The following is a 19,253-nucleotide window of genomic DNA, read 5'->3' as shown; positions in this document are numbered from 1 at the left end:
TGTGTGTATAGTTAGTGTGGTGTGTGAGGGATGGAGGAGTGTGTATGTGTGTATAGTTAGTGTGGTGTGAGGGAGGAGTGTGTATGTGTGTATAGTTAGTGTGGTGTGAGGGAGGAGTGTGAGTGTGGTGTGTGTGAGGGAGGGAGGAGTGTGTATGTGTGTATAGTTAGTGTGGTGTGAGGGAGGAGTGTGTATGTGTGTATAGTTAGTGTGGTGTGTGTGAGGGAGGTGTGTGTATAGTTAGTGTGGTGTGAGGGAGGAGTGTGAGGGAGGAGTGTGTATGTGTGCATAGTTAGTGTGGTGTGTGAGGGAGGGAGCAGTTTGTATGTGCGTATAGTTAGTGTGGTGTGTGAGGGAGGGAGGAGTGTGTATGTGCGTATAGTTAGTGTGGTGTGAGGGAGGAGTGTGAGGGAGGAGTGTGTATAGTTAGTGTGGTGTGTGAGGGAGGAGTATGTGTGTGTGTGTATAGTTAGTGTGGTGTGAGGGAGGAGTGTGTATGTGTGTATAGTTAGTTTGGTGTGAGGGAGGAGTGTGAGGGAGGAGTGTGTATGTGTGTATAGTTAGTGTGGTGTGTGTGAGGGAGGGAGGAGTGTGTGTATAGTTAGTGTGGTGTGAGGGAGGAGTGTGTATGTGTGTATAGTTAGTGTGGTGTGTGAGGGAGGGAGGAGTGTGTATGTGTGTATAGTTAGTGTGGTGTGAGGGAGGAGTGTGTATGTGTGTGTGTATAGTTAGTGTGGTGTGAGGCAGGAGTTTGAGTGTGGTGTGTGTGAGGGAGGAATGTGTATGTGTGTATAGTTAGTGTCGTGTGAGGGAGGAGTGTGAGGGAGGAGTGTGCATGTGTGTATAGTTAGTGTGGTGTGAGAGAGGAGTGTGGATTGTGTGAGGGAGGAGTGTATATGTGTATATAGTTAGTGTGGTGTGTGAGGGAGGGAGGAGTGTGTATGTGTGTATATTTAGTGTGGTGTGAGGGAGGAGTGTGAGGGAGGAGTGTGTATGTGTGTATAGTTAGTGTGGTGTGTGAGGGAGGGAGGAGTGTGTATGTGTGTATAGTTAGTGTGGTGTGAGGGAGGAGTGTGCATGTGTGTATAGTTAGTGTGGTGTGAGGGAGGAGTGTGAGTGTGGTGTGTGTGAGGGAGGAGTGTGTATGTGTGTATAGTTAGTGTGTTGTGAGGGAGGAGTGTGAGGGAGGAGTGTGTATGTGTGTATAGTTAGTGTGGTGTGTGAGGGAGGGAGGAGTGTGCATGTGTGTATAGTTAGTGTGGTGTGTGAGGGAGGAGTGTGTATGTGTGTGTATAGTTAGTGTGGTGTGAGGGGGGAGTGTGTATGTGTGTATAGTTAGTGTGGTGTGTGAGAGAGGGAGGAGTGTTCATGTGTGTATAGTTAGTGTGGTGTGTGAGGGAGGAGTGTGTATGTGTGTATAGTTAGTGTGGTGTGAGGGAGGAGTGTGTATGTGTGTATAGTTAGTGTGGTGTGTGAGGGAGGGAGGAGTGTGTATGTGTGTATAGTTAGTGTTGTGTGTGAGGGAGGAGTGTGTATAGTTAGTGTGGTGTGAGGGAGGAGTGTGAGTGTGGTGTGTGTGAGGGAGGTGTGTGTATGTGTGTATAGTTAGTGTGGTGTGAGGGAGGAGTGTGTATGTGTGTATAGTTAGTGTGGTGTGTGAGGGAATGAGGAGTGTGTATGTGTGTATAGTTAGTGTCGTGTGAGGGAGGAGTGTGTATGTGTGTATAGTTAGTGTGGTGTGAGGGAGGAGTGTGTATGTGTGTATAGTTAGTGTGGTGTGTGAGGGAGGGAGGAGTGTGCATGTGTGTATAGTTAGTGTGGTGTGTGAGGGAGGAGTGTGTATGTGTGTGTATAGTTAGTGTGGTGTGAGGGAGGAGTGTGAGTGTGGTGTGTGTGTGTGTGAGGGAGGAGTGTGTATAGTTAGGCTGGTGTGAGGGAGGAGTGTGAGGGAGGAGTGTGTATGTGTGTATAGTTAGTGTGGTGTGTGAGGGAGGGAGGAGTGTGTGTATAGTTAGTGTGGTGTGAGGGAGGAGTGTGTATGTGTGTATAGTTAGTGTGGTGTGTGAGGGAGGAGTGTGTGTGTGTGTATAGTTAGTGTGGTGTGAGGGAGGAGTGTGTGTATAGTTAGTGTGGTGTGTGTGAGGGAGGAGTGTGTATGTGTGTATAGTTAGTGTGGTGTGTGAGGGAGGGAGGAGTGTGTGTGTGTGTGTGTGTGTGTGTGTGTGTGTGTGTGTATAGTTAGTGTGGTGTGAGGGAGGAGTGTGTGTATAGTTAGTGTGGTGTGAGGGAGGAGTGTGTATGTGTGTATAGTTAGTGTGGTGTGTGAGGGAGGGAGGAGTGTGTATGTGTGTATAGTTAGTGTCGTGTGAGGGAGGAGTGTGTATGCGTGTATAGTTAGTGTGGTGTGTGAGGGAGGGAGGAGTGTGTATGTGTGTATAGTTAGTGTGGTGTGAGGGAGGGAGGAGTGTGTATGCGTGTATAGTTAGTGTGGTGTGAGGGAGGAGTGTGTATGTGTGTATAGTTAGTGTGGTGTGAGGGAGGAGTGTGAGGGAGGAGTGTGTGTGTATAGTTAGTGTGGTGTGAGGGAGGAGTGTGTATGTGTGTATAGTTAGTGTGGTGTGAGGGAGGAGTGTGAGGGAGGAGTGTGTATGTGTGTATAGTTAGTGTGGTGTGTGAGGGATGGAGGAGTGTGTATGTGTGTATAGTTAGTGTGGTGTGAGGGAGGAGTGTGGTGTGTGTGAGGGAGGAGTGTGTATGTGTGTATAGTTAGTGTGGTGTGAGGGAGGAGTGTGGTGTGTGTGAGGGAGGAGTGTGTATGTGTGTATAGTTAGTGTGGTGTGTGAGGGATGGAGGAGTGTGCATGTGTGTATAGTTAGTGTGGTGTGAGGGAGGAGTGTGTATGTGTGTATAGTTAGTGTGGTGTGTGAGGGAGGGAGGAGTGTGTATGTGTGTATAGTTAGTGTGGTGTGTGAGGGAGGGAGGAGTGTGTATGTGTGTATAGTTAGTGTGGTGTGTGAGGGAGGGAGGAGTGTGTATGTGTGTATAGTTAGTGTGGTGTGAGGGAGGAGTGTGAGGGAGGAGTGTGAGTGGGGTGTGTGTGAGGGAGGCACTCGTTCTGCTTTAACTTGTCAGAAGTGGCAGTAAGACGAGAAGTGTAAGGTTCTCCTGAGCGGCGAGCTGTAGTGATAATAATATTACAGCTACAATGACACAGGGCACAGGTGCTGGCAGCGCTGCCAGCTGGGAGGTGTGCTGGGGTGGAGACCTGTGATCAGCCCCATTCCAGAATGGGATACAGGCGGAGTGCCGGGACAGCAGAGCACACACAGCACACCAACATCTTCATCATGGGGACCATTGGCAAGAAGAAAGGCATCCAGTAAGTGAGCCATGTCTGTATTATGTGACCTCCATATTACACATGTTCCTGTACATGTATTGCACGTCTAGTGATGCTCCTGCTGCGTTCTTTGTATTATAAAACCTTTACATTACACACAAATGTAAATATTATACATGTAGTGCTACTGATGTTTATTATGAGATCTTTGTATTACACATGTTACTGTACATACATTATACAAATAGTGGTTCTCTTGCTGTGTTCTGTGTAGTATGAGACCTTTATATTACACAAATATGTTGCTGTACATATACGATACATGTAGTGGTGCTGCTGTTGTGGTGTATTATAAGACCTTTATATTACACATATGTTACTGCACATGTATTATCCAAGTAGTCATCCTGATGTGTATTATAAGACCTTTGTATTACATATATATGTTACTGTACATATACTATACATAGTGCTCCTGCTGTGTACTGTGTATTATGAGACCTTTATATTACAGTACATACATATGTAAATGTATATATACCATACACGCAGTGGTGCTGTTGTGTATTATGAGACCTTTATAATATATATATATATATTACTGTATGTATATTAGAACACATGTGTATTATTAGACCTTTCTATTACATATATATATATATATATATATATATATATATATACATACACATACACATGTAGTGATCCTCTGCTGTGTTTTGTGTATTAAGAGAACTATATATATATTTTACTGTACATATACTATACATGTAGTGGTGCTGCTGTGTATTATGAGACCATTCTTATACATGAAACTTCGGCTGTATGTCAATGCCTTGGACACAAAATGGGATATGGAAGACTTTCTAACTAGTGATATATTGACATGTTGGCTCGAGTCCGGGGTGACCACAGAAACTTCCTCACCGCAGAATGTCAATATACTGATGTTACATTTCCAAACTACAAAGAAGTTACATGATATTGTCCATACATGAGATTATATAATGGTTATATAGAGCACAACCGTAATACAACATTGTCTGTGTTCACTGGAGACTTGATGAAAGTCCTGTCACAGGCAGATATCTATCTCATAATATATATATATTACACAGGTGGTGGTGCCCCTGCTGTATTCTGTGTATTATATGACCTTTATATTACACACATATGCAGATGTACATATATTATACATGCAGTGGTGCTGATATTAGATTAATATTTGGAGATCACGTCGTGGGTTAGAGTTCTGCAATAGGAGATCAGCATTACATTTTTCTTCAGAATTACATTCAGATGAATGCAATAATTTTTCTGTACTTAGTTGCATAGGGATACACACACACACACACACACACACACACACACACACACACACACACACACACACTATCTGGCCAAAAGTATTTGGATACTTGATAACACATATGTGAGCTTGTTGTATGTCCCATTCCAAAACTATGGCGTTAGTATGGGATTGGACCCACTTTGCAGCTATAATAGCCTCCACTCTACTGGGAAGGCTTTCCATAAGATTTTGGAGTGTGTCTGTGGGAATTTGTGCCTATTCAGCAAAAAAGCGCGTTTGTGAGGTCGGACACTGATGTTGGATGACAAGGTTTGGCTCACCATGGCGTTCCAGTTCTTACCAAAGGTGTTGAATGGGATTGAGGTCAGGGCTCTGTTCAACCACTTAAGTTCTTCCACACCAAACTCGTCACACCATGTCTTTAAGGACTTTGCGTTGTTCACAGGGACACGTTCATGCTGGAACAGAAAAGGGCCGAACCCAAACTGTTACCACAAAAATTCTGGACTGGAAATAAGGGCCCAAACCCTGAAAAACAGACCCAGACCATTATCCCTCCCTTACCAAATGTTATGTCTTGAGGTAGGTAGCATTCTCCTAGCATCTGCCAAACAATGGTTCATCTATCAGACTTCTAAGTTGGGAAACGTGCTTTATCGCTGCAGAGAACACGTTTCCACTGCTTCAGAGTCCAGTGGCGACGCGCTTTACACCTCTCCAGCTGACGCTAGGTATTGTGCATGGTTATCTTAGGCCTGTGTACAGCTGCTCGACCATTGAAACCCAATTCATGAAGGTCTCCGTGCACAGTTCTTACATTGCACTTATAGGTACCACTTTTAAAGGGGTTGTCTGGAACAATGTGCTAAGAGCAAGAAAGTAGATAGAATAAAAAATAAATAAAAAAATAGTCACCTGTTTAATCCCTGCCGCTACAGTGCCGGCCGTCTGGTGGTCCCCGCCGGTCTTTGTTGACTTCCCTTCAGTGATTACACAAATACAATTGACATGCTGCGAATTAAAAAAACGCACCGCCGGTCTATTTCTGAGCATTTTTTTCCGCTTTTCATTTACGCAGGGGGTGGATGTGATTTGTTCAAATTTCATCCACTCTGCCGCTACTGTATTATGCTGCGGAAAATCCGCAGTATTTACGCTACGTGTGAACTTACCCTAAAGGGGAAGACCAGATCGAGCCCTTGATACAATGCTTGAAGCTGTATTTAATCAACTGGGAAAGGCTGTTTCTTATTACATAGTATGTTATTATGATAAGTAATGTCCACCCCATATGTACTGATGTATTTCATATGTACAGTAGTAATGCCATATAAATGTTTATGCTTCTAATAAATGATGAGAGGCAGCTCGTTGATGTATAATGGTATATTCATTGTATTTGGATTGTTTCTGCAGCAGGTGGATATTTACCAACCCCATTCAGAGCAGTCACAGAAATGTCTGCAAAAAATCTGCCACGTGTGAACACACCCTAATGCCCCATGCACACGACCGTAAAAAACCTCAGTTTTTGCGGACTGCAATTGTGGTCTGCAAAAATTGACCCATTTACTTTCATTGAACGCGGACACCTTTCTGTAGCGCTACGGATGGGTGTCCATGCCGTAGAAATGTTCCGAAAATTATGGAACATGTCCGTTCTTTTGCATTTTGCGGGCCGTGCTCCCATACTTTGTGAAAATGCGGGTGGCAGTCGGCGGCCGGACGTGCCCGCAATCACGGGCCGTGATTGCGGGCACGGTCGTGTGCATGGGGCCTTAATATAAGAATATAAACCTACCGGTGCACACGAGCTTTTAACAATATGTATGAGAGAGTTTCCGGGTAATATGTTGGACACCAGTTAAAGTTGCTTTATAAAATATATTGGGGGGAATGTATTAAAAGCTTTACACCAGTTTTCTGGCGTTAAAAAGTTGCAAATATTGGAGCACGTCATATTTGTGCTAACATTTGCGACGTTTTACTTTCATCGCCACTTTCCAAAATGGGCAATACAGGGGGGTGGGGTTTAGCATGAGGGGGCAGTGCCTCCCACAGACCCACAGCTTTACCATCACTTACGCCAGAAACGGCATATCATCTAAAGATGCCCCAAATGTATTAAGAGGTGTGGACTTTGGCGCGTTTCCTGCCAACATAGATTAGAGACAGTTTATAAGTGTTTAGTAGACTTACAACACTGGCGTACCATATCAGAGCCATCTCAGGGCACAATGAATAGTAGGGGGTGACCTTTAGTATACATTGTGCCTGTTTGGCGCTGCGTTTCATGATAAGGATTTCGTCTGCATTGCCCTTCCTGGTAGAATTCCCCTTGGAATTGTGTTACCAGCAGGATCTGACTGTCACCATTGTCTCCTCCGGCCGGGCCTTTTATCTTCAGAGCTGCTATATATAATATAAAACAATTAGTATTGTTCCGGCCCACAGAAAGAAAGTCATTTCATAGAACGCTGAAAATGGTTTTGTTGATGGGTGTTAAAGTTTCCTCTTTGTCTGCTATTTATTATTGCTACTATATGTAATGGGAGTTCTAACTGTGATCTGCTTTCTAGATTGAAGCTGGTGTTACTTCTTCATACATAAGTGCTGTACTATTTGCATATTCTATTCTCTAATGCTTAGTGGAGATCTATTCATTATGCGTTTTCTATATTATCTACATTTTCCTGCCATCGATTGCTTGAAGGGGATGGGGAACATCATAGACCTTAGTTATAACCGTTTAATGAACCTAGACGATCTTACGTCATGCTCCTAATACTCCACATCCAGTATTGAATAAGAGGAACTTCATCTCATATACTATAGGGGAAATATATCAGAACTAGTGCAAAGGAAAAGTGGGGTAGTTACCCAACCAATCAGATTCCATCTCTCATTTCTCAAATGCCCTTTCGAAAAAAAAACAGCAACTTGATTGGTTGCCATAGACACATCTTTCCCATGAGTGAGAGCATAGTGTTGTATGGAATATACCATTCTACTTACATTGATGCATATAAATGGACCTTCAGTGTAGAGATAATGCGACTAGTAGCGTCCGAATGCTTACGAAACCCTGCTCACTTATGGCAGCACGATTTTGCCATTTGGTATTACTGGCAAATTTGTGCAGCCATCGCATGTAAACAGGGTTTAGTCTGCATGCGGACGCCGCTGCAGGGACTGTAAAAATAAGTAAAATTGTGGACACCCTTTTTTTCTGGCGCAACAGGATAAACAATAATCCGCTTAGGAACAGATTGACAATGTGTCAAGAATCGATTAATCTCAGAGGTTTATTGTAATATAAAACGACGCGTTTCAGGGCCGGACTGGCCTCTTCATCAGGTAAAATACAAATTCATGCTAATAGAAATGACATCCTTTATATAGGGCAACAAGTGTCATTTCTATTAGTACTGTATTTGTATTTTACCTGATGAAGAGGCCGGTCCGGCCCCGAAACGCATAGTTTTATATTTTAGTAGGCCTTCACCATGGCAGCCAGCGGCGCTGCTTGTTCTGTAATGGTACAGTCCAACATAGCAGCGTCCACATGTAGCTGAAACCCCACTCACTTGCAGTGGCCAATCGCCACACTGTATTGCTGGTAATAAATGGCTAAGTCGTGTAAATATTGGCCACTGCAAGTGAACGGGGTTTTAGCCCATGCAGACGTCGCTGTCTGTCCAGCTACAAGGGACTGACATAGGACTTTTGTTTTATGATTTGTGTTCCTGTTGCGATTTGAATAAAACTCTAAATAAAACTGGCCGCGATCAGTTTGAGCAGAAAAACATCTGTTATGGACTGAATTTCCGGGTGGGCTTGCTGCTGGGAGTCTGTCTACCCTCATCAAGTTTTAATGTCTTGCGACTGTAATGCCACCGTCACGTCAACCTGCAGATTGCAACGCGGCCACACTAAATTACATTACTGAGATGCTGCCAGCGCGACACTGCGATAACACCGCAATATTTGGCCGTGCGACCTTGGTATCGGCCATAGTTGCCGTGTAGCCCTAGCCTTATTGTGTGACATCAGTTTATATTTCTCTGCTCAATAGAAAGTGGTTGTACTGCACTTAAATGATTGACCCAGTTATTTCAGAACTTCACACCTGAGAAAGGGGATAGTGGTCTTCAAAACATTGCGTTACCGGACTCGGGGGAAAGAGATATTGCTGATGGAAAGGAGATCACTATTTGAAAAACAGGTTTATTTACAAAAAAGGACATTTGTTATACCGTCAATATGTGGAACTTCGAAGCGTAGCTAACATTTTCTGTAACTTTTCAGAATTAGGGTATGTTCACACGTAGTCAACAAAAACGTCTGAAAATCCAGAGCTGTTTTCAAGGGAAAACAGACCCTGCTTTTCAGACGTTTTTTTTACCAACTCGCATTTTTCGCGGCGTTTTCACGCCGTTTTCGCGCCGTTTTTTACGTCCGTTTTTGGAGCTGTTTTCATTGGAGTCTATGAGAAAACAGCTCCAAAAACGTCCAAAGAAGTGTCCTGCACTTCTTTTTACGAGGCGTAATTTTACGCGTCGTAATTGCCGTACGTCGTGTGGACAATACAGCGTTATACCCATAGAAAGTAATGGGCAGATGTTTGACTACGTATTTGAGACGTATTTCCAGACGTAAAACGAGGCAAAATACGCCTCGTATACGTCTGAAATTTGGCCGTGTGAACATACCCTAAGCCGTCATATGTGTGTACATGAGGAATAACACTATTTCTGGCCTTTATATGACTTGTTTTCTGCATTTTTGTAGCAGTTTTCCCCAGGCTGTATTTCTAATTCTCAGTTGTCTCTGGGCCAGTGGGTGGAGCCTAATTGCTATCATGTCTTCTATACATAGCACATGGGGAAGAGGACATCCTGCTCCTGAGCAGTGCAGGAGGGAGGGGAAGAAGAGCCTAATAAGTGGAGAAAGAGACATTTTTCTTTATATTCACTTGTACTCTTGGACCATTTAAGCTGCATTGGGAATACTATGAGTAGTAGTGACATAATATGCATGTGTTTTTCTAACCAATTATCTTCCTAACCTCCTATTTGTCTTGTTTCTGAATCCAGGAAGTAGCTATGTAACCCTTTGTCACATAGTCACCCAAGCTTCTTAGAAATGCATAGCTCTTTTATTTATCCCCCCACCCCATCTTTTTTGCTCTGTCAATGGCTCCTACTGCTGTTTCACATTGTAATCAATGCAGTGCCAGATATATGAGAGCATGGAAGTGAAAAGCTAGAAAAATAAGTTACGGCATTAGGTTGTCGCTCGGGATATCTGCATATAAAGTTTTATAGCAATAACTGTGATCTGCTTTGAAGCATAGTTATTGGAAACACTCCCTGGAGTAATCTAATTCTATAGCATGGCAGTGGTGAGAAAATCAAGTTCCCTGTAAATCTCTCAGCAGAATATAGGCTGCCATTTACAGCAGACTATATTTTGCAAAGGTAGAAGAAAGTATTTTCCTATAACTTCCTTCCCCCGTTATCAGAATCATTCTGATAAATGGATCAAGACCAATAAACAGTTTATGCAACGATGACCCCGCACATTAATGACATGATGTGAAGAGGTTTAATGGACTTGATTAAACTTCCGTTACAATGCACACAATATAATTTGCTTATTTAGTTGTCTCCAAAGTGATTGTGGCGATCTTTCCTTGAGGAGCTATTTGCAGCAAAGCCTTTTCCTAGAATAAAAAGAATTAGAACGTCACCATGTTTTATAGACTTGCTGTCTGGTGTTCAGACTTCCTCCACATGATTCATTCTTTAGCTCACCTACAAGTGATACTGTGCTACCTACTAGACCTTGCATGTCGAGGTGTGTTATGTTCTTTCATGGAAATACCCTACAGACAGTCATGACCAAAGAGCATCCAGACTTTACATAGCACCATGCGATGATCTCCAGTTTATTAACTCACTAGCCACATGGGCTTACTGACTGTTCTTACTCTCATCTCCCTATGGGCAATATTGTTTTCAAGCAGTTTTATAGCAGAGAAGACACTATACTATGGTTTTAGGCCACTACTGAGTGGTGTACCTGACATAGTGTCAGTGCGAGCTACTGCTTTGAAACACATTGGGCCAGGTGCAGAACCATGCCTCCAACAAGAGCTGATCCAGATTGTGAGGGGGGCTTTCATTGGGCACCCTAGCATCTTCCAGTATATACAACACCAAACATGCTGTGTAACCCTACCCAGGCCCTGCAGTAAAGCCAATAAGGGGAATTAGGTTTGTTGATCCAGGGCACACCCTCCCCGGGGAAGGCAGATGGAGGGGCTTTAGACGTAGTATTTAATAGATGGAGAAGTTAGGGGGACTCACAGTTCATGGTTTATAGCATCTTGCATGTTCTCCACATGATTCCTCTACAACAGGAATTGTCCCAGGTCATTGGCTCAGATATCAGGGACATCCTGTACTTTGGGGCTTCCCCTAGTTGTTGATGAGGTGCAGCTTTGACAGGAGTGACAATGGAGCAAAGTAAATACAGATTATAAGGATACTTTAAGGCTATGTTCACACGGAGTATTTTGTAGGAGGAATATCTGCCTCAAAATTCCGTTTGGAACTTTGAGGCAGATTTTCCTCTCCCTGCACGCCGATTTTCGCGGCGATTTTCGCACTGTTTTTCGCCCGCGGCCATTGAGCGCCGCGGGCATAAAACACCGTGAAATACGCTTTCTCTGCCTCCCATTGAAGTCAATGGGAGGTCAGAGGCGTAAACGCCCGAAGATAGGGCATGTCGCTTTTTTTTTCGCGAGGCAGTTTTACTGCTCACGGGAAAAAGACGCCAACGCCTCCCATTGAAATCAATGGAAGGCGTTTTCAGGCCGTTTTTGCCGAGTTTTGCGACGCGGTTCCCGCGGCAAAAAACTCGGCAAAATACTCCGTGTGAACATAGCCTAACATGGCAGTATTTTGGTAAACATTTTTATATTAGTAATTTGCACGGCATAACTAGGAGTGGGTCCATAACATGAATGAGAGGCAAATTATTCCATTATAGTTTCTGTCTGTGTAGGTTCCACTCCTGGTTTTTGCTTACAAATACTGATGCAAAGTATTGATCAAAATACTTTTGTGTGAAAGTGTGCTAATACTGATTGAATTTTGATTCTCTGCTCTGGACAATCTCTACTTGTTAAGCCCCTTTACACGGGCCAATGATCGAGGAAACAAGAGTTTGTACAAGCGCTCGTTCCTGATCATTGCCCTGTGGAAACAGGGCAGCGATCAGCCATCAAACGCTCGTTCATCGGCTGATTGTATCATTTATGCAGCCAGAAAAATGGTCGCTTGTCGGCAGCATAACGTCCTGTTTAAACATAGGATGTGCAGCCAACAGGATGCAAATGTATAGGGACAAACTATCGTATTCATAATTGCTTGTCCCCATATATTCCAATCCTTTTAAATGGAGCAAGCAAGCGCTGACATGCTGTATTGTCGAACGGCACGCATTTTCTGGGCAGAAAATTTCCTAGTGAAAAAGGGCCCTTAGAAAGTTCACTTGACAATAAGCTCATCACAAATTGTCCCCCTGCCGATCAGCTGTAATCTGTGGGGAATCCTGGCAGTAATTGTTCAATTTTACTGCAGCACCACTACAGGATAAATTAAGCATTACATAGTCCCCATTCGAATCAGTAGATTGTCTGTGTAGTGCAGGACAGGTCCTCCAGAGCGAGAGATGCTTTCTATAACTGTATTCCACTCTGGTAGAGAGAGGAGGATCCTGAACAGAGGACGCCTTCTATTAACTCAGCATTGAGATAATAGGGTATATGAAAAAAAAATCTAACTAGAATCATTACCATTTTCAAGATCTCTGCTTGCTGTCACTAAATGGAAATGTTAACATCCGGAGACAGAAGTATTAGGTCTGCACAGGTTTGCACATGCTACTTCTACTGTATAATGTATCCAGTTAGCTAAACAGCCAGGACTCCTGACCAACTATTGTTATCTACAGTGATTCATTGAAGCAAACTTTCAGGATATGAGAGTATTGTGCATCGGAGGATTGAAGATTGAAACCAAGGGTGTGGCAAATTTTGCTTTGTTTGGTCACGCCCCTCGCTACTCCCTTAAAGGGTTATTCCCAACTGAAACATTTTAGTGTTGGCCACGCTCTGGCTGGGGCTTCAGCTCCAGGAGGACCCCTGAAGTCACTGATAACTCTCTGGCCGGGGACTCTGCTCCACGAGAAGTGAATGGCAGAGCAGGGAGCTGATAATTTCCTTCTCTGCCAAAATATATGATTTTAACTGCGTCCTGAGGATGCAGATACAATTGAATATGGCAGTTCCTGGGACAGTAATTTGCCGGGACAGTCCAGCGCCCCCCCCACCTACCCTCTTAGTTGCACCTGGGGCAGATCCCCAGCGTGCCCCGCTATCTGCCCATTCAGTATAATGCCCCCTTAGCTGCCCCATACAGTATAATTCACCGTAGCTGCCCCATACAGTATAATGCCTCATACTGCCTAACAAAAAAAAACCAAAAAAAATACTCACCTCTCCCCGTTCCCACGAGTGGAGGAGATCCTTCTGCTTCTCTGTTCTGTACTATGAGTGGCTCGACACAGACAGCCGCGATAACGTCACTTCACTGCGCCTGTCTGTGCCGAGCGGCTCACGGCTGCTCTATATAGTGAATGCTGCAGCAGTGAGCTGACGGTTCCTTGCTTCAGCATAGAATTCAACTGTATGTCCGTTCTGAGGACGCAGACACAGTTGACACCAGGACATATCACCAGCCGCCCGGGACAGCGGGACACCGCCCAAAATCCAGGATGGTTGGGAGGTATGGCAAAACCAAAGCTGTGAGAAGTTTTAGGTCTGTACTGGTTTTCAGCGTCCGGATCTAAACATGAATATTTCATTTCACTGCCTGGATGTGGTGATAAAATGAAACACCAAGTATGTTAGAAAGTTATAGAACTTGCCAGTATACAATGTCCAAGCTTTATTTATATATGACTTGACGACCCCTATACAAGTGGTCTGAATACATTATGTATTGAATTATTGCTCATGAGTAGTGAGTAAGAATCCATATCTGCAGTCTATACGGGCTAAAAAAAAAAACAGGTCAGATTATGTTGTGTTCCTGGTTTCCATTCATATATGTATTTAGCCAGTAGTCTGCAACCTGCGTCTCTACAGCTGTGGTACAACTACAACTCCCAGCAATTCCTGACAGAGACACAGGTTGCTGACCATGGATCTAAGGGCTTGACATAGAAATGCATTAAATAATCAAGGCAAAATAACACGTATTTGTAATATGGCTAATGGAAGAATTTGTGTTTTTGGTAAATTGTAGGTTCTTTACTTTTACAAAAGTTGACAAATAATATAAAAATGATGTTCGAGCAGACAAACCTACAAATAAATAAATATTAACCAATGTGGTTGTTAAGCATAACAAAGAACTATAGTATTTCAGACATGTAGGATACAATGACAAAGGAAAAGCTGAAGCCACCGAGTCATTAATCATGATAAAACAGTTCGTACTTCCCCATAACATTATAATAGAGGGATCAGCTCCAAGAATCCAGTATGTTAAATTAGATATATACAATCTATGTGACTTATAGACGGGGCATTATAAGAAACCCTCCCTTTACAAGAAGGAGCAATTTCTACGTTCTTAGAGATGCATGGTTTTCAAACTCACCACTACTATCATGTGAATCCATCATCAGACTATAGACTGCTGTTTATGGCAGCCTGTAATCTGTCTATTGTAAAAACAGACTGTTGTATGATCTGATTTATAATGTTACTGAGCGTAAAGGTAAAAAGGAAAAGTAGAAAAATATGATAATGCCTGGAACCACCACTAGGGAGATCTTACAGTATACTGTTTTATTATTGATGTCAATGTATAAACTGTATACAGTAAGCTCCTTATAGTGGAGGCTGTCAGAATTATATCATTTAAAGGGAACCTGTCGGCAGTTTTAAGGCTCCAAAACTGCTGACCGCATCACATACTAAAGATGGAAGGCATTGTAACCGTACCTTTTGTCTCAGTCGTGCAAGTTGCATGACCGATAAATCAATGTTTCATTTCTCCGCGCCGCGGTCGCAATATCCACTGGGGTGGGCACTTGATGTGCAAGTGCTCCTTGGCTTTCCTGAGAGAAGGCTGCCCGCCTCTCCCCTCTGCTGTGACAGTCTAGCGGTCTCCTGATTGGATGATAGAGACGTCACTTAGAGCAGAGTGGCACTTGAGACCGCCGTGCCAGGGAATCAAAGGTGAATTTACAGTGCCTAAAAAACGTCTGAAAATACGGAGCTGTTTTCAAGGGAAACAGCTCCTGATTTTCAGACGTTTTTTATGGCCATTTTTGGAGCTGTTTTTCTATAGAGTCAATGAAAAACGGCTCTAAAAACGGCTCAAGAAGTGACATGCGCTTTTTTTTGGGGCCGCTTTTTTACGTAGCCGTTTTTAAAAACAGGTACGTAAAAAAACGGCCACGAATAAGAAGCACATGTCACTTCTTGAGCTGTTTTTTTACGTAGCCGTTTTTTAAAACGGCCGTGTAAAAAAGCAACCCGTCGGTTCAATGGGCAGATGTTTGGAGGCGTTCTGATTCCGATTTTTCGGCCCACAAAAAGGCTGAAAATAAGCCTTATGAACATACCCTACCTGTCACCAGGTCTATGAATATATTTTATTTGCTTTGCTTTGAAAACAAAAAATGAGTTCCTACGATGCCCTGTTTACTCGAGGTCGAAGCTATTTCTCATACTTATGACTGCGAGGAAAGCGCCTGCTTATGATCGAGCATATCTGTAATGTGATCGATCCAAGATGTCCTTTTATTGCTGCCAAGCAGCCACTGCCCTATGGCAGCATTACAATGTAGTTACAATAGTTTCCTCATAAAGCTGCATGCTTTTAAATTGGTGATTCATTGATTGGGGTGGGGGGGGGGTGCCCAAAATCCCAGCTATCCCTATTCAAAGAATTCCCATCTCGGTACTAGCATGGTTCTACATAGAAGCTGACCAGTACAGAAGAGGCGCAGACATGCATGAGTGCTTTTCCTTTAAGTTAGGTACAAACATCTGAGAAACCGTTCTTGATTGTCACTTTTCCTAGAAGGAGAGCTGAGAATACTGACTTGTGGTTGTCACTGGAGGAGGAGAGCTGGGAGGAGGAGGAGGTAACCTTCTATCCCCAGCACTGGGCTGTATAGATCCTGACATTTCATGCTCCGTCTAATGGTAGTTGTGTAATCTGTGGTCTCTTTCTTTCTCAGCAGACCTGCACATGGCTGTACCACTATCCCTAGACTTGCGCTGGAATTGAAGCAAATTATCCATTGCACCGCACATCCCAAACTTCCCCAGGTCACTCCCATCCGGGTGATGATGCCTCTAGGACAACTCATCAAGGGAGCCAGCTTGGACGAACTGGTACAGATGTGCATTCAAACTTTTGGTGAGTTTTTCCAACTCTTGTCTATAGTCCACTTGGCCATAATCTTATAAGAGCAGCTCTGTGATTTAATAATATTGGTATAAAATGAGGTTCCAAGGATGGTTCAGAGTCAGAGGCAATCAATCGTTCCCCATGTCCTTTAGATCAGGACTAGACGTCTACATTTGTGGATATTTTAGCATTTCTGTGTTTAGGGGAACATTATACAACTCCATACTTTATCACAGTGCCCGAAAACATTGGCACAGTCTTGCTGTTCTTCACTTATGTTATAGTTTTTCGGCAATAATTCACCATTGTCTTTGTATAGCTGTGATTTTCCACTGTTATATATGCAGAGTAGGTACGTGTAACTATAGATTGTACATATTGACCCTGCAGTGCTTGTAATCTGTTATCCGTGTCTGGGACACACAGGGACAAAGTGACCTATCCAACTTTAAAGGACCCAGAGATTTTAAGCAATTCCAGCATACGTAACCAAGTAGCCACTCTGTCTTGTAATAATGACTACTTCCTCATCGGAGCAGACAGACTAGTCTTTTTTATAGTAAATACTGGCTTCTGTTTCCCAATACACTTCTACTGATCACTGGGGGGGGGGGACGGGACAGCCCGCTTTTCCTAGAAAAGTACGTTTCTGCACATGAGAATATGGGATCTGTTTACAAAGATGTATTTTGATGAAAAAAATTTTTTTTTCATGTAATGTATACAGATTCATGCCAGACCGACTAAATCTAGCCCTAGAGGAGACAATTAAAGCTCCTCGGCCCCAAAGCGAAATCTGTAACAAGGCCCCGCACTTCCATGTCTCATTTATAGTAACGGTCTCCTCATACAAGGCAGAGGGACATATAGGGCCTGAGTGTGACTGTAACCTCTGTACCCCATGTAGTTATGGCCCTGCAGAACCCTCAGATACTTACAACACCCATTTGACATTAGGTGGTAACATGCCAGTGGTTAGTAACATGTCACTCACATATAGAGTCTGGGAAATGTTATGGAGGGAACACTGTAGTCACCAGGGAAATTCTTGCGGCCACAAGACTCGGACCCCCATGGTTCTACTGAAACAAACTTAGATCACCATATGCATCTGTAAACAGGGTCTGTGTCTTGTTATGACCATAAGGCTGCATTCATACGAGCATGTTCGGTCCATACAGGACGGAACGTATTTCGGCCGCAAGTCCCGGACCGAACACTCTGCAGGGAGCCGGGCTCCTATCATCATAGTTATGTACGACGCTTGGAGTCCCTGCCTCTCCGTGGAACTACTGTCCCGTACTGTAATCATGATTACAGTACGGGGCAGTTGTCCTGCAGCGAGGCAGAGACTCCTAGCGTCGTACATAACTATGATGCTAGGAACCCGGCTCCCTGCAGAGTGTTCGGTCCGGGACTTGCGGCCGAAATACGTTCCGTCCTTTACGGACCGAACATGCTTGTGTGAATCCAGCCTCATACAGACGTTAAAATGCTGTGTCTAAGGCTCCATGCACATGACCGTATTTTTTCGCTCCCGTAAATACTGGCTGTAAATACGGGTCCTTTGTCACACATTTTGAACCCGTATTTAACTTGTAATTTACGGACCCGTGCCCGTAAATACGGGTCCGTTGTCATCCGTATTCCAGATGTATTTACGGATCGTAAAAAAAGGGGGGCTGGAAATGATGTCACAATCATGTCCAAATCCCTTAAAAGGGTCACATGATCGCTCAGACGTCATTTTCTCTGCTTCTCTTTATTCAAAAATTTAAATCCCCTGACGTCGCCTAGCAACGCTCCCATAATTACAGGTGCACACATGTAGCCACCCGTAATTACAGCAGCCCTATAGACTTCTATGGGTCTGCCCGTGCCGCAATTACGGCCTGAAATAGGACATGATCTATATCTTTCAACAGCCCGGGCACCTTCCTGTACGCTAACGGGAAGGTACCCATGGCCAATAGAAGTCTATGGGCCCGTAATTACGGGCTGTAATTAGGGCCCGTAATTTTGGGCGTTTTTACGGTCGTGTGAATGGGGACTAAAGAACAGACTAAAAAAATCTGTGAATCATGAACCCCTAATCCACGGTTTAGTGAATTTATACACAATAAGATGTATGTTCATATTATGGACATGTGAAATAGGCCTTGCACACGTATCCGATCACAATGCCAAGACCAGAACTAGTTAACATGCAATATCCACTATTGGAAACATTTCTGCAGGGAACCCCCTCCTCCATGGTGCCAACTGTGAAGACTTTAATTAAACAAAAATAACTTGTATCTTGGAAAGAAAACATTGTTATGGGCACTGACCGTGAGCGTGATCTATCAGAATGACTGGTGCTGGAGCTACCTGATAAGTATTGTCACTGGTTTCAGAGATTAGCAGTGAGACTGTGCAGCGCCATTCCAGATGGTGATAAGTGTAGATTAGGGCAAGTCTGTATCCTCTAAACCAGTGATTACTGACCCGTATGGGACACATATATTTGACCATTAGCTACACACAGACTTTTTGCCCTAAGACTTTTTTCCATGGAGTAATCACAACATTAATGAGTATTTTCTATGCGATTATCAAGGGATTTCCAAGTGATTTTCCTCTTTTGAGGAAAAAAGTAGCTACCCTTTCTAAAATCTCTCAGAAATTTCCCTGTAAGCATTTTTCCGTACATGCCGCACCGAATGGCCTGCAAGCCGGCTCTACCTGTGCTTGGCTATTTTCGGCAGCTCCATAGAAAATGAGTGGAGCGGTGCCGAGCATTCGCAGTACTGCTTCATTCATATTGGGCGCACAGAGGCAGCCAGGCAAGCCCGTTTTCGGGATCGTGGGGATCCCAGCCGTCGGACCATCACCGATCAGATATTTAGGTGCTAAATATAGATCATGGGAAAACCCTTTAAACAGATTGCCCCATCTCATAAAGTGATGGCATATCACCAGGATATGCCATCCCTTTTTGATTGGTTGTGGTCCAACCTTTGGGCTCCCCACTGATCCTGAGAATAAAAGGAGCCGTAGGACTGATTTAGCGCTGCATCCCCTTTCCTGCACAGCAGTGCTCCACGCCACCCACTCTACA

At 43.8% G+C, this 19,253-nt stretch overlaps 1 protein-coding gene across 2 annotated transcripts in view; it reads left to right on the top strand.

Annotated features, from left to right (window-relative positions):
* The first annotated feature begins 3,111 nt into the window (after positions 1 to 3,111).
* Positions 3,112 to 19,253, top strand: part of RASGRP1 (RAS guanyl releasing protein 1) — a 38,418-nt gene continuing 22,276 nt past the window's right edge. Inside the window, exons 1-2 of one of the 2 annotated variants that reach the window (XM_075844611.1) lie at positions 3,112 to 3,379; positions 15,984 to 16,162. In XM_075844611.1, the coding sequence (XP_075700726.1) occupies positions 3,288 to 3,379; positions 15,984 to 16,162 (271 nt within the window). In that variant the 5' untranslated portion in view covers positions 3,112 to 3,287. Of the gene's footprint in view, positions 3,380 to 15,980; positions 16,163 to 19,253 lie in introns of both variants that reach the window. The other variant, XM_075844610.1, reaches the window with a different exon arrangement.

The sequence above is a fragment of the Rhinoderma darwinii genome, chromosome 12 (genome assembly GCF_050947455.1).
Source record: "Rhinoderma darwinii isolate aRhiDar2 chromosome 12, aRhiDar2.hap1, whole genome shotgun sequence".
In the NCBI taxonomy this organism is placed as follows: domain Eukaryota; kingdom Metazoa; phylum Chordata; class Amphibia; order Anura; family Rhinodermatidae; genus Rhinoderma; species Rhinoderma darwinii.
This window is presented reverse-complemented; position numbering and strand designations above follow the sequence as displayed.